General features: G+C 42.6%; 2 protein-coding genes across 6 annotated transcripts; one reads left to right on the top strand and one right to left on the bottom strand.

Moving 5' to 3' along the window:
• Positions 1-14: 14 nt before the first annotated feature.
• On the bottom strand, positions 15-13,961 carry CNTD1 (cyclin N-terminal domain containing 1). Of its 5 annotated transcripts, none has more exons than XM_075845474.1 (8): positions 13,549-13,961; positions 9,148-9,329; positions 8,490-8,571; positions 7,598-7,772; positions 6,839-7,001; positions 4,616-4,760; positions 2,573-2,669; positions 15-264 (listed from the first exon to the last, which is right to left on the bottom strand). In XM_075845474.1, the coding sequence occupies exons 2-8, from the start codon at positions 9,320-9,322 to the stop codon at positions 154-156; spliced, it is 948 nt and encodes a 315-aa protein (XP_075701589.1). In that variant the 5' UTR covers positions 9,323-9,329; positions 13,549-13,961; the 3' UTR covers positions 15-153. The 5 variants fall into 5 exon arrangements, with proteins under 5 accessions (XP_075701589.1, XP_075701593.1, XP_075701592.1 ...); XM_075845478.1 differs by having other exon boundaries at positions 8,496-8,571; XM_075845477.1 differs by having other exon boundaries at positions 13,468-13,550.
• Positions 13,655-15,847, top strand: COA3 (cytochrome c oxidase assembly factor 3). Its single transcript, XM_075845479.1, has 2 exons — positions 13,655-13,946; positions 15,385-15,847. Exons 1-2 carry the CDS (start codon positions 13,763-13,765, stop codon positions 15,486-15,488), a joined length of 288 nt encoding a protein of 95 aa, XP_075701594.1. The 5' UTR covers positions 13,655-13,762; the 3' UTR covers positions 15,489-15,847.
• The last annotated feature ends 4,181 nt before the right edge of the window (positions 15,848-20,028 follow it).

Here is a 20,028-nt window from a genome sequence, read left to right as displayed (position 1 = left end):
AACATGAGCAGAAAGACAGCCAAAAATGAAATACTTTACTCCCTGATGGAATAATCAGAATTCAGTTATAAGCGATTGGTTTGATGCAACATCATCAACATGGTAAAATACATACAACGGGTTGATAGGATACAGTATGCTGAAGAGCAAGTCCTAATGACTGAACAGTGCAGTGTCTCCTACACAATGCTTCAGTATTGCAGAGCACATATCAAACACCGAATTCACTGTAATGCCTGTGATGTTACTTAAATGTTCCATAACCTAGAAGGGAAGCATTTAGAAAGGAACAGTTTAGAAAATTAAGAATGTTTATAAATGTTATTTTTTAGAAAACTGAGAAAGGACAACGCAAATCACAGCTACAGCGCCCCCCCCCCCCCCCCCCACGTGTGGTAAAAACAATTTGTAATCTGCTGCCAATTCCCTAAAAATACTGGAGATTTAAAAAAAAACAAAAAACAATGTAAGCGCTTCAATGCATATTAATCTGCAGCTTTGTTTCCTATTAACAAATATTGCTACTTGTAAAGAGAAAATAATTTGCATAGCCACAAAAAAATAGAGACGAAAATGTAGCAGGTGCTGAAAAAACACACCATGCACTGTGAATGGGTGTTTATAATTCTGTATTGTTTTAGGCCCCATGCACACTTCAGTCTTTTTCTTCAGGGTGCTAGCCGGTTTTTATGACCGCTAACACCCTGACCTATTCATTTCAATGGAGCCATGCACACTTCAGGTTTTTTTTGACGGTCCCGTTGCTCCGTTCCGACAAAAGTAGAGCATGTCCTACTTTGGTCCGTGATTCCGTGACCGCGAGGCCCATGCAAGTCAATGGGGCCGTCAAAAAAACAAAAACCTAAGGCACACGGAAGGAGTCAGTGTGTGACGGAGCCGTTGCCTAGCAACAGCCGAGCGGGCAGAAGATATATTACACTAATCGGCAGCCACTTGTCTCTATCAATCACTGATAGAGAGAAGAGGGTGCTGATTAAAAATAAAATAAAAAGCCGTTCATACGTACCCCGGTAGTTGTCTTGGTGACGAGTCCCTCTTCTTCCTCCAGTCTGACCTTCCTGTATGACGCGGCAGCCTGTGATTGGCTACAAAGGCGGTCACGTGGGATGAAGTGTCATCCCTGGAGGCCGGCCTTCTGACGACATTCAGACTTGCGTGACCGCCACTACAGCCTGTGATTGGCTGCAGCGCTGACATGGGATGAAACGTCATCCCAGGAGGCAAGACATGAGGAAAATTACTCAGTGTGTACCCAGCCTAAAAGGTTAAATTCATTCACCAGATTTCAATAGATGTAAACAGCCCATAGAAGAGATCTACATCATGATCACTGCAGTTCAGAGCTGGGGGTAAGACATGACCAGGTACCTGCATGATCTGTAGCTTTCAGGGTATACAAGGATTTTAATTGAGGACCTGTCACCTCTCCTGACATGTATGTTTTAGTAAATAATTTTATGCCTTATGAAAAAACAATTCTGGAGCATGAATGTATGAATAAAGTGACAGCTGGGTGTTACCAGTTGGGGGTGCGTCCCTACATAGACTGACTATGTCCAATCAGTGCTGACAGAGTGCGACTCTGTAGGGATTTGCCCCTTTAACAAGGTGAATGGTAACACTCAGTGGTCAATTTAGGCCTTTTTCACACGAGCGTTGAATACGTCCATGTGATGGCCGCTAAAACAATGGCTGTCACACAGACCGATGTAATTCAATGAGGAATGTCCACACAGCCGTTGTTTCAACTAACCATGTGAAGGGTCGTTGAAAATCGGAATTTATTTTGCGCTTCACGCGTCCCTCCATAGACTTTAGTTTATGGGGGATGCGTGAAAAGGCGTCCCATAGGGGTGCAAAACGGATGCACCTCGGACGTAAAAAACTAGTTTAATAACAGAGGCTCCATACTCTCGTGTTAATCTAGCCATATTCATACATTTCTTGGAGGAATAACAGAGTAATGACACAATGCAGAGTTCTAAGAAAATACGTCCCAGAATTGTTATTTCATGGGGAATACAGGTATTTACTAAAAATAGATATGTCGGTAGAGCGGACAGGTCCTCTATAATGGGGAAGGGATCAGCCAATGATCTAACCCACTCTTCCTTGTTACTAGCAACAGCATCTCAATACTTAATTCTTATACATATTTCCTGCTGGATTGTATGTCTATTAGGGTATCTACACACGAAAACGGCTGTAAAATACGGAGCTGTTTTCAAGTGAAAACAGCCTCTGATTTTTTTTTTATGCATCAAGCGGTTTTTGATGCGTATTTTTACAGCCATTTTTGGAGATGTTTTTCTATTGACCCAATGAAAAACGTCTCAAGAAGTGACATGCACTTCTTTTTTTACAGGGTGTTTTTTTTAAAAACCCTTTGTAAAAAAAAAAACGCCTGGTGGGAACAAAACGCAGTGTTTCCGAATTGAAATCAATGGGCAGATGTTTGGAGGCATTCAGCCCCCGTATTTTCAGCCGTTTTTCGGGGCATTTACGGCCCAAAAAAACATACCCTAAGGAATAAGAGAACATGATTGGTTACCTGATTCCAGGAGTCTTGGTTTATTATGAAGGTACTAGCAGAAATGATTCCTGTGCTCAAGAGCATCTGATCTTCTTTTACTGAGAGAAACTTGCTCCTATCCAGACAAAGAATAATAAATTCTTAATTAGTAAAAAAGCAACAAAAAAAAATAGGCTTAAAGAGTCTCTGTCACCAGATTAATACTTCTCTATCTCCTATCTAATCTAATAAACTATTTAATACTGAAAACTACGGTGTTGTTTTTTTAAAAAAAATTATTAACAAAGTTCTGATTATTTTTAGATGTATGCTAATTTTTTTTAAATGCCCAATTTTCGTTTAACCAAGTGGGCGTTGTAACGAAGAGTGTATGACTCTGACCAATCCGCATCATACACTTCTCTTCATTCATGCCCAGCTTTATTCACAGCACATCGTGATCTTGTGAGATCACAATGTGACGTCCCTTACTCCCACAGTTCCTGCATCGGAGCGATGGGAGAATGGCCAGACATCGCCTCAGGCCGTGCCAGGACTGCTGCTGAGAAGGATAATCATCCTGGCATGACTGGTGGCGATGTCTGGTCATTCTCCCATCACTCCGGTGAAGGATCTGCTCGAGGAAGTCACGTCACAGCGTGATCTTGAGAGATCACGCTGTGCTGTGAATAAAGGTGGGCATGAATTAAGAGAAGTGTATGACGCTGATTGGTCAGCATCATACACTTTTCTTTACAACACCCACTTGGTTAAACGAAAAAAGGACGCCCATTTGGGCATTTAGAAAAAATTTGCATAAATCTAAAAATTAGCATAACTTTGTCAATAATAAACGGTTTTAAAAAAAACAACACAGTAGTTATCAGCATCATAGCGTTTATTAGATTAGGTAGGAGTTAGAGAAGTATTAAACTGGTGACAGAGACTTTAAAAACAAACAAACAAACAAACATAGTCTAAGGGCTCATTCAGATGAGCATAATACTCGTCCGTGTGCTGTCCGTTGAAATAACCGACAGCACATGGACCCATTCATTTCAATGGGGCTATTCAAACATGCGTGAGTTTTCACTCAGCGAATGTCCGTTGCCTGAAACTCACTGCATGTCCTCACTGCATGTCCTATATGTGCCCCATTGAAGTCTAAGGGGGCGCACAACACACGGACGACATCCGTGTGCTATCCGTGTTTCATGCATCAGTTAGGCCCCGTGCACACGACCGTAGATTTCGGCGTAATTACGGTCCCATTAATTTCTATGGCCGACTGACACCTTCCCGTATATTTACAGGAAGGTGTCCGGGCCGAAGAAAGGCCTCGTAAAAAGTAGGACATTTCCTATTCTTTGCTTTTTACGGGCTGTGCTCCCATACTTTATATGTGAGCACGGGCCGCAAATACAGGTGGCTAACCTCAGCCGGCCAAGCCCGTAATCATGGACTGTGATTACGGGCACGGTGGTGTGCATGGGTCCTTACAAAAAACGCTTGCGCGGACATGAAAAAGGCATACCACATGCAAGCACACTGATGCAATACACAATGCAAATGTAGGAATAACACTGCGTTTTTTTACACGCGCAAATCTGACACGCTCGTCTGAATGTAGCCTAAGGCCTCATGCACACGTCTGTGTGCCATTGAACGGCTGCTAATGACGGTTCCTTGAATCACAGACCGCACATGGATGGCTTCCGTGTGCAGCGCGTTAATTCACAGACCAAATCAATGCAAAGGCCGAGGCTATTACGTCAAAAACGGGCAGGAGTAGGACCTGCACTACTTTTAACAGAATGGCCGCACTGTTCCGTTAAAACAACTGAAGTGTGCATGGCTCCATTGAAATGAATGTGTCAGGGTGCTGTCTGTTAAAAAAACGGATAGCACCCTGATGAAAAAAACTGAATTGGGCATGAGGCCTAAGGCCGTATCAACACAAAGTTTAGGTGCATTTTTTATTTGGGCATTTTTCTCTAGCAGAATTTTGTTTTGTAGCATTTTTTATTTTTTTCAAACAAGCTATCCCCTATGATTAGAATTATTAGAGATTTATATCCTCACCTTTGCAAACTAGTTGGAGTAGAAAGATCCACAGACACCTTTAGAACAGCTTCATAAATAGGAGTTCTTAATAAATAAACCAAATCCAAGACCATTACACACATTTCATGTACCTCCTTCAATCGCAGAGAACAACCATTATGGCCTATAAATGGAAAACACAACTGTACTTCTTTGGAATTAAGCTGTTCATCGCTGATACGTTTTCGATCCATGAGTAGTAGAGCTCACCATAATGCAAGTCATGAAACATTTATATTTCAAGGCAATAATTGTTGTACATAAAACGCTCCTTCAGCTGGACAAACGCTCCTTCAGATATCTCTCCTGACTCCCATATGCATGTTCAGATGAACAAGCGTGTTCATTTCAATACGCAGCTTTTTTTGTGCGTTGCAGTTCCGTGTCATAAGTGTTTGGTGCGTGGCTGCGTGATTTTCGCACATATGCCATCCTTATGACACGCGGTTTTGAGGTTTAGAAAAATAAATGAAGGCGGTGGTTTTATTTTTCCCTTCATTTGTTGATCTACTGTTGCGCGAATCACGGGCAGTAAACTGAAGTGCGTCCGTGTGCTGCGCGTGATTTTCACGCACGCATTGACTTCAATAGGACATGTAGTGAGTTTCACCAGGCGGACACATGCTGCATGAAAAACACGGAATGTCTGAATGTCCCCATTGCCTTACATGGGTCTGTGCGACGCACGTGATTTTCACGCGCGTATCACGGACGTGAAATGCGTTCGTGTAAATAAGGCCTAAGAAACATAATGGAAGTAGGGATATGTAGTAATGAAGTGTTTTAGATAAGACTTGGATTAGGGCACCTACTTATAAGTACTTGGTGACCACGTTTTAACAGTGTATATATTATAGCAAAATGCATTTAAAAGTTTAGAAACGTTTTCTAAAAAATCAAAGACAATGGTTCAAAATGCATTACAGCTAAAACATTGCAAGTCAAACCTAAATAAAAATGTCATGTAATAGCAGGGGCTCGTCCACACGTAACGAAATCGCTGCAGAAAATGTCTGCAGCAATTCCGCAGAAACTAGCTAAAATTCTGCTTTGGAAAAACCGCACCATTTCTTGCGTTTTTAACTGCAGAAAATGGTGCGTATTTTGCAAAGATGGGAGATGGTGATATCTCCTCTGAAAAACACAGCAATTCAGTCCACTTTCCGCAGCAGGAATTGACATGATGCGGTGCGGAAAATACGCACCGCAGGTGGACTTCTGCCCGGAAATTTTACGCAGCGTGTGGATGAGATTTGTTAAATCCTAAGTGCACACGACCGTATTTTTTCACACCCGTAAATACTGGCGTAAATACGGGTCCGGTGTCACACGTATTCCACCCGTTTTGCACCAGTATTTACGAACCCGTGCTCGTAAATATGGGTCCGGTGTCACACGTATTCCACCCGTATTTACGAGCACGTTTTTGGCAGCAAAATAGCACTGCACTAATCGGCAGCCCCTTCTCTCTATCAGTGCAGGATAGAGAGAAGGGACAGCCTTTTCTGTAATAAAAGTTAAAGAAATTCATACTTACCCGGCCGTTGTCTTGGTGACGCGTCCCTCTCTTCACATCCAGCCCGACATCCCTGGATGACGCGGCAGTCCATGTGACCGCTGCAGCCTGTGATTGACCTGTGATTGGCTGCAGCGGTCACATGGCCTGAAACGTCATCCAGGACGTCGGCCCGGATGTCGAGAGGGACGCGTCACCAAGGCAACGGGCGGGAGACCGGACTGGAGAGTTGTCGGTAAGTATGAACGTCTTTTATTTTTATTTTTTACAGGATAGGGGATACATGTCTTGTTTATGGCAGAGCGGGGAGATACCTCCCCGCTCTGCCATAGTTTTCATTGTAGTCCCGGCGGTAGTTACGCCACTGGGCTGTGGCCTGCAGACCGGGTAGTCCCCTGACCTCGCCTCACCTCGCAACGCTCCCGTAATCACGGGTGAACACACGCAGCCACCCATGATTACGGGAGCCCCATAGACTTCTATGGGATGCCCGTGCCGTTATTACGGCATGAAATAGGGCATGTTCTATCTTTTTTAACGGCACGGGTACCTTCCCGTGAGCAAACGGGAAGGTACCCGTGGCTAACAGAAGCCTATGAGCCCGTTATTGCGGGTCGTAATAACGACCCGCAATAACGGGTGTTTTTACGGTCGTGTGCATGAGGCCTTAGTATTACAACACTTACCTAAAACCTCCAGAAGTGTTTCTACATATGTGAAAGGAGAGTGGATATTTACACGGAAATGAAGAGTTTTTAACACTGTTAGTTCAGATCTCAGAAGATCTTCTCGTTTATAAGAATAGCCCGCTGATCTCAGAAACTGAAGAGACATGTGGTTGTTGACAATCTGTAATTGAGAGAAGAACTGTCATACTGTGTGTGTATATGTGTGTGTATATATATATATATATATATATATATATATATATATATATACACACACACGATTTATTAGTCAGAGAACGTAAACCATCAGTGACCACAGTATTTCCACCATGTCACTGGTAGACCCATGGACGGGTAAAGCAGCACTTCAGCATTAGGACCTCACAAAACAATTCCACTTCTCCATATCTCAGACCTTTATGGATGTTAACGCCTCTTGCACACGACCGACTTAGGGCCGTGAAAAACGGTCCGAGTGTCGGACACATTTCCCGGCTCGACCACGGTACACGTGAACGGGACTCCTGGCATCATAAACATTTTATGATGCTAGGAGTCTCTGCCTACCTACGGAACTGCTGTTCCGAACTAATGGCAGGAGTCCCGTTCACCCGTACCATGGTTGGGCTGGAAAATGCGGCCGACACTCTGACCGTTTTTCTTGGCCCGAACTCGGTTGTGCGCTAGAGGTGTAAATGGGATGTAGTGGGATATTAATTCTAACTGCAGTTAGACCTGAATTTTAATGCTTTAAGAAACTTTTAGCAAATATCTTACATTATTATGGAAATGTAACTTGCTTGTGATCTGAGTACAAGACACCAAATGTAGCATGAACATGTCACATAGACCGGCTTTTACTGAACTCCATCTCTTGACTTGGGAGGATTCCATTACATTCAGGCCTTCGGCACTGGATTTATATAGCTCCTCTACATGTAAGATCATGAATCTGAAACAGAGCACTCATTAATTATTATTACTGCAAAACTGTAATGGTAATCTGGAAATATTGATGAAGAGCTAATCTACTTGATGGTATTAGTGTGCTAATTGATCAGTTTTTAATGGCCATTTTTTTTCCACTGTCGTGTTACTGAAGCCTGAATGACTATAATGCCAGGAGTCCCGTTCACATGTACTGTGGTCGGGCTGGGAAATCCGGCGGACACACAGACAGTTTTTCACGGTCCAATCACGGTCGTGTAAATCCGGCCTTAATGTCATTTATTTAACACCCCATGGTGGGGCCGGTACTGACAGGGTCCTACTCAGACCTCAGACACTATAATGTAATCCCGCCTCAGCGCTATCTACCTGGCCCTCCTGCAATTTACACTGCTCCCTGCCTGCAATGTCAGAGACCGGCTGAGGTGGTGACGGGCAGAGAGGGATGTTAGTGCACGCAGCGCATCATTGATTATAGATTCTGTTAACCTGTTAAAAAAAAATATTTGCAGAGGTTGAAAGTTGTGAAGTTACGAACAATTATAACAGTAATATATGTTGAAAAGTTATTTAAATTAAGAAAATAGTTTATAAAATTATCTCTTGGTATTTACTGTTAAATAAACAGAAAAATAAGAAAATCGAGATTCAAATCGATAATTGCCCAAAGTGTTGAAAAAAAATCTAGATTTTATTTTTGGGTAAAATCACCCAGCCCTACCTGTACCTGTCTAATAATTCCACTGTTTGGTACTTAGTAGAGTTATCCTGATCCCAGTGCTCGGACAGTAGGAAGACCAGCTCTGTAATAAAAAAAAAATGGGTAGATAGATATGAATATAATACATATGGGTATATCGATTAACATAGAATTCCTTAACATGGTATTTGAGAATAAACCATGAAAGGGGCTTTCTGATATGAAAGTTAAATTTAGGTGCACATGAAGAGAAAAGAAAGAAAGCGGCGCTCACCGAGTTTGACATTTTCTTCTTTACTTTATTGCTCGATCAAAATCAGGTATAGACGGAGACAGTAATGCAGTTGTTTTGGTAAAGCGTGTTGTTGCCTGTTATAGTCTCTGTCTATACCCATTTTTTATTGAGCATAAAGTAAAGAAGAAAACGTCAAACTGGGTAAGTGCCGCTCATGGACTTGTTTGAGCTGAGCATCTCCCTTGACTAGCATCGCATTGCCTGTCTGGGCTCTTGGGCAGAAACTTGGCATACGTCCGGAGGACTACTAGCTGAAGCAGTGCCAACCCACACCTCTCTATATTGCAGCGTAATAAAATTGGACATCTGCCTATCTTCATGGCCATAGACAGACACTACATATGCACCAACGTAGGCATATAATAATCCTCACCAAGTACTTACCTATCACTTTTGGTTGCTTAAATAAGCCAGCGTGCTCTGATAAGTGGTCCAGAGTATGTTCATTGTCATTTGCCAAGCCAATAAGAATATCTTCAATAACATCAAACGGGGCTATTCCAAACATTGTGCCAGGAAGTTGTGAAGCTCTTTTTGATTTAGGTGGAAGTTGGTTCATCCTTCAACTAAAACAAATAATGGAGAAACACGTTAAATCATGTAAGGTCACTAATCCTCATATAATTTAGTGCTGAATTTAAGGATACATAACTTTATTGAGCTGAGGGCCATATATATTGGGCACATTTATTGGTCACCTAAATGATCTTTACTGGCATAAAACCGTACAACTCCTCATAAACGAGGTTGAAGCAAGATAAAAAATAAGGGATGTAATGTTGTCACACGTCCTGTTGTAGGAAAAGCGTACTGTCACACCCGTCTGCAAACAGGTGAGACGCAATATGAATGTGACACAATGAAACTATGTAGCCCTACTTCAATGCCCCATGGTATCATAAGAGGGATACATGCCGCCTATACTGCCAGTATGGCTGCCTGCAAAGGATTTTATCATGTAGCCCTATGGTTTAAACCATAAGCCATGACTAAGGACCCAGCAGGGGTCTGAAACGCGTAGGCTACCGCCTATCTCCTTCAACACTCTCTGTACTTTGGACATTACCTGCCCGTCACCACTATTTTTCGTTGTCCATTGTTTTTTAACAAAGCAAAATGAAAACTTGGAAGAAGATTCCCGTTTTTAACAAATTTTCCACTTCAGCGCTGGTTCCAACTCCCTTTTTTCTGCTGTTTCCCTTGCGTGTGCCGACACGAGGATCCGTGCGCTGATCACCATACCATACCTGTGACAAGGTGAGCTGGAGGATATTCCCCATTTTTTCTGTACCTAAATGTTACAGCTACTGTGTAGCCCTAGTCTAGGTTTTTTCAAACCGTGATTTGACCGCACAATGTGAACAAGACCCTTATGTGAGTAAAGCTTAGTCATTTATATAAGGTTATGTCATTTTCTTATATCATTAGTATTTCATTTTCTCAATATTTTTTAACATATTTGTTTCCTGTCACTGAATGGAAACATATTTTCTTATATCCAAAGGCTTATAACAAACACAGAGCACATACCTTTCACTGCTCACAGTTTGCTACAATATATCCAGTCTAGGCAATCCTCTGTTAGCTGAATACATACATACAAGAAATCTATCTCTCCTGTCAAAGAATCATTGTAGTTCAAATGTATCAGCCTGGAGTCCAAGCTGTTTAGCTCGTAGAGGATTTTTCCTAAACTGGATACAAATGTAGCAAACACTGTGAGAATTATTAGGTCTGTATGGGCCTTCAGTCTCTTGATATAACCAAGAATTTTCCCAATCAGAGACCTTGAAGTGTAAGTGTCGTTTTAGGTGTCTTTTCAGAATAAGCTGTCGTGTGTATACATGGGGAATAACACTATACCTGACCAGTATATGACTTGTATCCTGAATTTTTTTTCCTATGCATGTTCTAGTTCTAATCATCAGTTTTACCTGAAAAAAAGCTCTAGAGGGGGAGAAGACTAGCTGCTATGATGTCTCCCATACACAGCACACACAAAGAAAAGAAGAGATCCTGCTCTCCTAATTTTCTCTCTTACACAGAGAAGCAACAGCATGGAGGACATTATACAGCAAAGGCATGAGACTGTAAAACACAAAACTAGAAACACTAGTGTCTGCCTGTGTGTGTGTGCGTGTGTGTGTGTCTCCATGCAGTTGCACACTCCTCCTCCCCTCTCCATATAATTCTATGGGCAGCAATTGTATACTAGAAGGGAAAGGGAAGAGTGGAAAAGTGTGTGGGTATATGACAGTAGGTATGAAATTAAATCTTTATTAATAGATAATAATGTTAAAAAAAATCAACAATTGGTGTGAGTATGATGAATGCATATATATTTATGCCAAGGTGACGACTTTAGTCCAGCATGGTTGGGCACATATAGGACAACAGGGCTAACTGTTCCTATAGAATGCAGAAATAGGGGTCTCTGCATTCATCACACTCACACCAATTGTTCATTTTTTAAAATTATTATCTATTAATAAAGATTTAATTTCATACCTACTGTCATATACCCACACAATTTTCCACTCTTCCCTTTCCATTCTATTATACCGTTTATTGCTTGGTGGTGTACACCTTGTGTGGTTTTCTGCATAATTAGGGTATGTGCACACACACTAATTACGTCCGTAATTGACGGACGTATTTCGGCCGCAAGTCCCGGACCGAACACAATGCAGGGAGCCGGGCTCCTAGCATCATAGTTATGTACGATGCTAGGAGTCCCTGCCTCGCTGCAGGACAACTGTCCCGTACTGAAAACATGATTACAGTACGAGACAGTTGTCCTGCAGCGAGGCAGGGACTCCTAGCATCGTACATAAGTATGATGCTAGGAGCCCGGCTCCCTGCACTGTGTTCGGTCCCGGACTTGCGGCCGAAATACGTCCGTCAATTACGGACGTAATTAGTGTGTGTGCACATACCCTTAGTGTTTAAAATTTGGAGGGCAATTGCCAACTCTCCCTATATGGGCAGCAACTAAAACATGATCTCTCAGTTAGGCGAAATTCACAAGAAAGTGTGTGTTTTGCGTGCGCAAAAAACACAGCGTTTTGCGTGCGCAAAAAACGCAGTGTTTTGCGCGCATTGCAGTTCCATGTGTCATCAGTGAATGGTGCGTAGCTGTGTGATTTCCACGCATATCCCATGTTTCGATGCTTAGAAACTGCAATGAATGTGGTGCTTTTTTTCCCCCTTCATTTATTTAACAACTGTAGCGTGAATCATGCGCGACACACGGCAGTGCTTCCGTGTGCTGTGCGCAATTTTCACGCACCCATTGACTTCAATGGGTGCGTGATGCGCGAAAAACGCCCAAGTATAGGACATGTCGTGAGTTTGACGCAGCAAACACACGCTGCGATAAAAACACGGCCTGTCTGAACGGCCCCTTTGACTAACATAGGTCCATGCGAGGCGCGTGATTTCAACGCGCTTATCACGGACGTGAACTACGCTTGTGTAAATAAGGCCTTAGGCTGATAATCCATCTTTATCTCTGCCTCAGAATACGGATTTTAGCAGTGAATTAAGAATGAATGATCAGTGCGGGAGGCAGAGGGGAGGAAGAAAGTTGTCTGAAAGTTGAGAAAGGCGTTTTTCTGCAATGAGATATATTAGAAAGTTTCTTATGACGACTTATACTATTGATTTTTGGGAAAAAGTTTAAACGACGGTTACACTTTGTACTGCATTTGTTAAGGGGCAATATTGTCCAAGGGACTACCGTGACAAATCGTCCAAAAAATATAAGGGCACACCTGCTAAAACCTAGGGACTCCCACCCATAATAAAATAAACATACACCTTAAATGCTTGGCAAAAAAAAAAATGTGGCATGCACCACCCTTTGTTAAACCTTTAAGCAAAAGGGAGCCGGACCCATCACGACCCTGCAGTTCTGGAGCGGAGACGTCCCTCCTACAGTTCCACATATCTTTTTGCTGCCTAGCCCATCTGCCTTGGCTGCCCACCCTGCCACGACTAGTCAAATACATACCACTGGTCTGAGGTAGAGATTGTATCGCTCCCATAGGGGTCCCTGCCATGTAGCTAATGGGACCCTGACCATACTGTACCACCAAACCATTAGAGTGCAGAGCTGCGAACCATTGCCATGTGTGAGGTTAGTCTTATAACCCCATAGTAGGAATATTCATGAGGGGAGCGCTGCCACTCCCGACCACCTCCCTTTTGAGGGGCAGCCGCCAGTCATTAGCAGGAGGGTTGCAAGAATTTTGGGTACTGCTCCCCTCACGAACATCGCTGATTTATAAGATAGAGCCCGCATTATTCTTTCTGTGGGATTGTAGACAACCATCACAATATTTTTTGTGTCATTTGTCACAATAGCCCCTCGGACCTGAACTCATAATAAATTGAAGTATATATATATATATATATATATATATATATATATATATATATATATATATATATATATCTACAGTACTGTATACTTGTACAATGCAAATCAGCCTCTGCTTATACCTTAGCTGTTGCCTTAACTATGATGGACGCCAGTGCAAATTACAGTGCAACCAGTCGGATTACATTTAACTGGTAAATTGGAATTTCAAAGCAGCAATCTGATTGGTTACTATGGAAAACTTCTCAACTTCTCTTTTGAAGTACTAACCTCCAGTCCAATAAATTACCTGATAAATTCATACATGAAAATAATACAATCACCTCTCTAGTCCTGTTTATTGTCTCTCACGTTCTCATTTTATAATCAAATTGGTTTTGATTATGTAAATCAGATTAACCTACCCAAGTACGGCAACCTACGCCATATTTGTTGTGGGCAGATTGCCAGTATCGTCTTAGTTCTGGCACTCTTAATAACTTTTGCTGGCTGACATCGTTTCTTGAACGATAGTGTAAAGAGCCTAAATGATTTTGCGACTTCTTTTTTAAACGTCTCTTGAGAGAAGTTCTAACGCTTATTGATGACGTCATCTGTCGGCACGTTTGACAGCTAGACATGGCGGAGAACGGAAGAACGCAGGGGTCAGGCACTATGGATGCCAAGCAGGAGAAACCCAGCAGGGAGCAGATAGAGCTTCTACGGAGGAAGGAGATGGCTTATTGGGCGAAGAATTCCGGAAAGCTGCGGTCAAGAAATGTTATAACCGGCCTGGCAATCGGAGGCATAGTGCTGGGCATCTGTATCCTTCCCATGTACTGCTGTGTGCATTGACCTCCCCTAGTCACCTCTCCATTAACTGTCATAATATCAGTATCTATCTGCACATCATGAGACATATTGTAGTGTTGCAACAGCTGGAGATCCATAGGTTGGAAAACACTGGTATATTGCGTGCGTGCGTGTGTGTGTATATATATATATATATATATATATATATATATATAAAACGTGTGTGCAAATAGCTTGCCCCTTGGCTTCTAGCAGTGTTTATCCATTGTCAGTAGAATATAATTGTAACATATTGTTGCCTACTTTTGAGAATTATTTTCAGGGAAGTTTTAGATTCACATGTTTGGCATGCTAAGGAATAAATTTTTTGGCGTTTGTGTGGTTCTCAAATACTAGGCTCACCCTCCCTTACCCGCAAACTTTGTGTGCCCATTAACAGTGCCTTAATAGCTAGCGGAATCCCCCCCCCCCCCCCTCCCGCAAACTGCAGTGCTAAATAATAAATACGAAAGGAAAAGAGGTCCTCTGCTCACACTACTCTAAGGCCCATGCACACGAACATGCTTTAGTGGCTGCAATTCCCCCGAAAATCCACGTGAGAATTGCGGCCCCATTAATTTCTATGGGGGCATGTACATGACCGTAATTTCCACGGTCCGTGCATGGCCCAGGAGCCTGGACCGCCGAAAGTCCAGCAGGAGACACACAATCTCATTCTCTCCCGGCCGCTGTGTTAGGTGATAAGTAGCGCACAGTGATGGCCGTGTACGGAATGCCCCATACACAAGTACACTTGGCCGAATGGAGAGGGGAAGAATCGGTGCCAGACACCTGACAGCAGCTTATCTCCTGCAGCAACAAAGAATCAGGCATGTTGAAATCCTTCTTGCTTGATTCCCCCCCCCAGCTGTTGTCTGAGTAGTGTCAGGACTCCTCTATACACATGAGATAGTAGGTTATTCTCATTGAAATGTGTATGGCCACCATTAGTTCTGCTAGATCACAAGGGAGTTCCTGCTCCCATCATACACACACCAGAAATAAGCTCTGGCCCTTTTTGCGGCCTGTATGCAAAGCACAACAAAGGTGCCCGTCTTTGCCCCACTGCAAGTTTAGGGACCAGCAATGTTGCTTGTCCAGCCATGAATAGAGATCTGGACTGAAGTCTGCCGCAGGCAGGCACTCCCAGATCACGTGGGGATACAATCTTCATTATTCAATGAACTTGCATTTGTATGACTGATCCTCTTTAATTATTGGGGTTGTCTCATCAAGACAACCCCTTTCAATATACCCTTTTAGGACTTCTAAAAGGGTCCATGGCCTGAGTCCACCCTTTAGTACAAAGAGGTCCTCTCGGTCTGGTGGCTTCAGCTGATCGCTGGGGGCCTGTGGCAGTCAGTTGGATGTGTAAGCTGGGATTCTCTGATTTCTTAACTATTATACAGATGGATACACCTTCTTTTCTGTGTCTCAAGAAAAGTTTCTGGACGAGCTTGAAGATGAAGCCAAAGTAGTACGAGCAAATTATCCAAAAACATCAGCAAATTGATTGGACGTTGGAATATGAACTGTGAAGTATCTCTGATTCTCCAGCCATGAAATTGAGCAACTTTCGCCCAGAGCTCTAATATGCAGATATAGTAAATGTCCGGGTTGGATGCTTGATCAGAAGTTATTATTCACAGGTTGGAAGATATCTGTATTACATAAATATTTCTTTATATTTTGTTTAAAATGAATTGCACCAAAACTTTTTTGTTGTGTTGGACTGCGTTGTAGGTGGTAGATCTCGGGACCTTATTCCGTTTCCCCAAATTGATCATTCTTTTAATAATAAAACGCATAAAGACAAGCTCAGCATAAGTATATTTATTTAAATAAAATTTGAGAATTTGCAACATTTCAAAATGGACTGTGTTTCTTCAAGTGGATTAGAGAAACTGAGATATACTAGATAAGGGGTTTTCCCATAACCAATATTTATCCCCTATCCACAGGTTAGGTTATAAATGTCTGTGGGTCTGACGGCTGGGACCCCCCAGTGATCACGAGAACGCAAATCCCCTGTGTGAATAGAGCAGCAGTGTGCATCCATGACCATTGCCCCATTCATTGTCTATGGGAGATAGCCAAGTGCAGCCTAAAAGGCCCTGTTCACACAGTGCAAATTTGATGCAGATTTTTCATGTATTTTTTTTTTTAAGCCAGGAACAGAAGAAATATATAAAGGAAGGCCTTATAGGTTTGCTTTCCTGGATCCAATTCTGGTGTTTGCTTAAAAATGCATGCAAAATCTGCACTGTGTGAGCAAGGCCAAAGGGTTGTCACATCACAGATAACGTATGTGATATGAAAGTCAACGGGTCCGGGCTCCCTTTTGCCGGGAGAAGATTCGGTCGGCTATACAAAATGTAGTGACAAGATTCGCTGCTTCTTAGCCGCTCTTTGCCCTGCTTCATAGAGGGGGAGTTTCTTTACAGGTCAGACAACTTTGAAGGTCTCCTTCACATACACTTTTTTTTCTGCGTTTTTTTTGCTTGGAAAAACTGCTCATTTAAAGCATTTTTTAATGCCTTTTTTTTACTCTTTATTACATTTTTAACATGCTTTTTTTTTTGTGTTGTTTTTAAGTCCTATAGAGAAACCGATGGAAAAAATGCCATACCTAGCGCATGCTGAGTTTTAAAAATAAAGCACCACTGATTTATTAAACACACTAAAAGGCCAGAAAAATGACAAAAACAAAAAAGCTTTGTTTGTATTGCCGTTTATATTTCACTATAGACTTTAACCTAACGTTTTTCTTAAAAACGCTGTGTGTGTGGACAACCACTCTACATTTTATTATAGAGGACTAACCAGGAACCAGGTAACCCATATGTGCAAAATTTCTTTTGCCACTTGTTAAGCCTTCACTTCCATACAGATTCATCTAGAGGCTTGTCCTCTACAGCCTGCCATTATAGGGCCCCTTTTGGCATCCTGCCAATAAGTTATGCCAGTTTCAGATGGCCCTAGCACAATCTCAACACTCAGACCCCCCACAGTTCTATTGGACCAAGTTTAGATCACCGTCTACGATTTGAAACCGGCCTAAGTTAAAAATGGGTTTGTCTGCAAAAAAAGGCCTGAAGTTAAGATGGACGTATGCACTCTGATGCAACGATTGAGCTTTGCATGAGGAGGTATCAGAAGTTTCTGTCCTGCAATGCTTGGTATGGAAAATATCTTTGGGACTACTTTTACCTCAAGTTTTTGAATGGGGGCTAGAAGATAACTTCTGTCGACCGTGAGATCTTCTTGTGCCTGTTTGGTTTTGATTTGTTGTGTATTGGTTTCCAATTTAATCATGGGAAACCCAACCAGAAGTGGCATCATAAGATACTCTAGATCACATTGTTGCAGTCTGTGCACTTGACCTTGAACATTTCTGTGGCAGCGATTGTCAGGCTGGGTTCACACGATCTATTATCAGGCGCAAACGAGGCGTATTTTGCCTCGTTTTACGTCTGAAAATAAGGCTACAATACGTCGGCAAACATCTGCCCATTCATTTGAATGGGTTTGCCGACGTACTGTGCAGACGACCTGTTATTTACGCATCGTCGTTTAACAGCTGTCAAATGACGACGCGTAAAATGACTGCCTCGTCAAAGAAGTGCAGGACACTTCTTTGGATGTTTTTGGAGCCGTTTTCTCAGACTCCAATGAAAACAGCTCCAAAAACGGACGTAAACACAGCGAAAAACGCGAGTTGCTCAAAAAACGTCTGTAAATCAGGGGCTGTTTTCCCTTGAAAGCAGCTCTGTATTTTCAGAAGTTTTTGGTCACTACGTGTGCACATACCCTCAGGGGCCAATGTGAGTATTTTTCAATCAATGGACTGTCCAGGTAACGGACAAGTTGGGTCTCTCCAGAGGGAGAACCACTTTGGCTAATAGAGGAGGTCCCAAGCCGGGGTCCCTTGTTAGTTATCTATGCAGTAACAGAGCATATGTAAAACGATTGTCTAAGACAGACATAAGCAACAAAACCATAAGGACTTGTCCACACATAATGGAATTTCTGCAGAAACGACAGCAGAAACTTTCAGCACCAGAAAATACAGCACCATTTCCTGCTTTTTTTTTTACTGAAGAAAATGGTGCGGATTTTGCTGCGTTTTTTTCAATGCTAGGTGATGGTGACGTCTTCTCTGAAAAAAGCATTTCAGTCCTCTTTCTGCTGCAGGAATTGACATGCTGCGGTATGAAAAATATGCACCGCAGGTCAATTTCTGGTCGGAAATTTTACACCGCGTGTGGATGAGATTTGTTCAATCTTACCCACTTTGCTGCTACTGTATTCTGCTGCGGATTTTCCATTTGCAGTTCCGGACTGAAAATATGCAGCAATTCCGCTATGTGTGGACAATCCCTTATAAACACCCAGTAAAGCACATATAAGGGTCAGTTCACAGGTTGCGTAAGTACTGCTGATTTTCCGCAATGGAATTCGTTGCGTAAAATCTGCAGCAAATACAGTAGTAGTAAAGTGGGTGAGATAGAACAAATCTCATCCACATGCGTAAATACTGAGCGGAAATACCGCTCAACAATTTACCTCTGATGCGGAAATACATTCCACACCGCAGGTCAATTGAACTCAATGGGGATGTAAATCCTGCATCAAATAGCAGTTGTTCCGATTTTTGCGGTGGATTCGCAGCGATCCCGCCACAAAAAACGAAACTTAGAATTTTTTTAAATTAAACCTACTTAAGAGTCTTTGTGTCATCCTCCTGGGATGACGCTTCATCTTATGTGACCGTCGCTGCAGCCAATCACAGGTTGTAGCGGTGGTCACATGGATCAAACCATCCCAGGAGGCCGGCCTGGATAACGTCAGAAGGCCGGCCTCCTGGGATGGCGCTTCATCCCATGTGTCTGCTGCTGGGATGAGACGGCTAAGTGCGGCAGATTTTCGAAGCGGACATACCGGGCAAAAAACTGCACCGCAGTTTGGTGCGCTTTTTCACCCGGAATTCCCTGCGGCGCACAGGGCGGATGCTGCAGATTTTCTGCAGCAGGTTACAGTCCCAGCCATGTGGATGAGATTCAATTAAAAAAAATTTCATCCACATGCTGCTGAACATTTTCCAGATGAAAGTCAGAGCGTGCTTTGGATTTTCAAAACCGCAGCATGCTCATCTCATTTTGTTCTCTATGTTCACTACAGATTTCATCATTTTCAATGTAGTAAGAGTGAAATCCACAGCAAAATATGCACGTAAACGTGCATATTTTGCTGCAGAAACCCTGCGAAATTTCTGCACAATTTCCTTCCTGTATGAATTCAGCCTAAATATGTGAACAACTGTTTTTCACTACCTCATACCATTTGGGAGATACCACTTATTACAAATGACAAGGCCTTCTATGACAACACTTTCAAGTGTCTGGCAGCTGCTTTTTTCCGGCTCCCCTTTAAAATATACATACATGCTACCTGGGCCGAGCATGCAGTATATTTATGGGGAAAGTGTGTTTTTGGTTCCCTTACATGAATCCAGCCTTGTATAATAATGTGTATTAATGTACAATTAATGTATTTTTTATTGAGATATATAATGGGAATACACTGAGTGGGCTAAACGTAATACTGGAAAGGTCCATACTATAGATAGACGTGGTCTCAGCAAGAGCATCCGATTTCAAGATGGCAAAACATTCTTGACTAAAGGACATAAATAGGGTCTGCCTCCATTGACCAGTTTGCCAGCGTCTCCCACCACAAGCTTAAACAGTGACGACGGCAGAGCAGACAGTTCTGCTAGTCTAGATACGGATAGAACAATGGAAACCTCTCCTGCACAGGAGCCCTGCTGGAGAGGCTGCTAACGTCGTGTGGTTGCTTAGGCAAGCGGACCGCCCACTCATGGCTGCGTCTTCTGGTGGGATACACACCGTCACCGGAGTTATCCCATAAGCTTGGTGGTAGAGTCATCCAACTAAGCGTGTGTTTGATTCTCCTTGCTCCTCTTCTGTATTATTTGCGTAATAACGGCAGTCAATGATATAATTTTCTTTTGATATTTTTTATGGCTTCTG

The sequence above is a fragment of the Rhinoderma darwinii genome, chromosome 13 (genome assembly GCF_050947455.1).
Source record: "Rhinoderma darwinii isolate aRhiDar2 chromosome 13, aRhiDar2.hap1, whole genome shotgun sequence".
Lineage (NCBI taxonomy): Eukaryota > Metazoa > Chordata > Amphibia > Anura > Rhinodermatidae > Rhinoderma > Rhinoderma darwinii.
This window is presented reverse-complemented; position numbering and strand designations above follow the sequence as displayed.

Coding starts and splice junctions, on each gene's coding strand:
- CNTD1 (XM_075845474.1), bottom strand. CDS start 9,322: ATGAACCAACTTCCACCTAAATCAAAAAGAGCTTCACAACTTCCTGGC. Junction 4,761..6,838: donor AACACTTCTGGAGGTTTTAG/GTAAGTGTTGTA, acceptor TTCCATTTATAG/GCCATAATGGTTGTTCTCTG. Junction 2,670..4,615: donor ACTCCAACTAGTTTGCAAAG/GTGAGGATATAA, acceptor TTGTCTGGATAG/GAGCAAGTTTCTCTCAGTAA.
- COA3 (XM_075845479.1), top strand. CDS start 13,763: ATGGCGGAGAACGGAAGAACGCAGGGGTCAGGCACTATGGATGCCAAG. Junction 13,947..15,384: donor AGGCATAGTGCTGGGCATCT/GTATCCTTCCCA, acceptor ACTATTATACAG/ATGGATACACCTTCTTTTCT.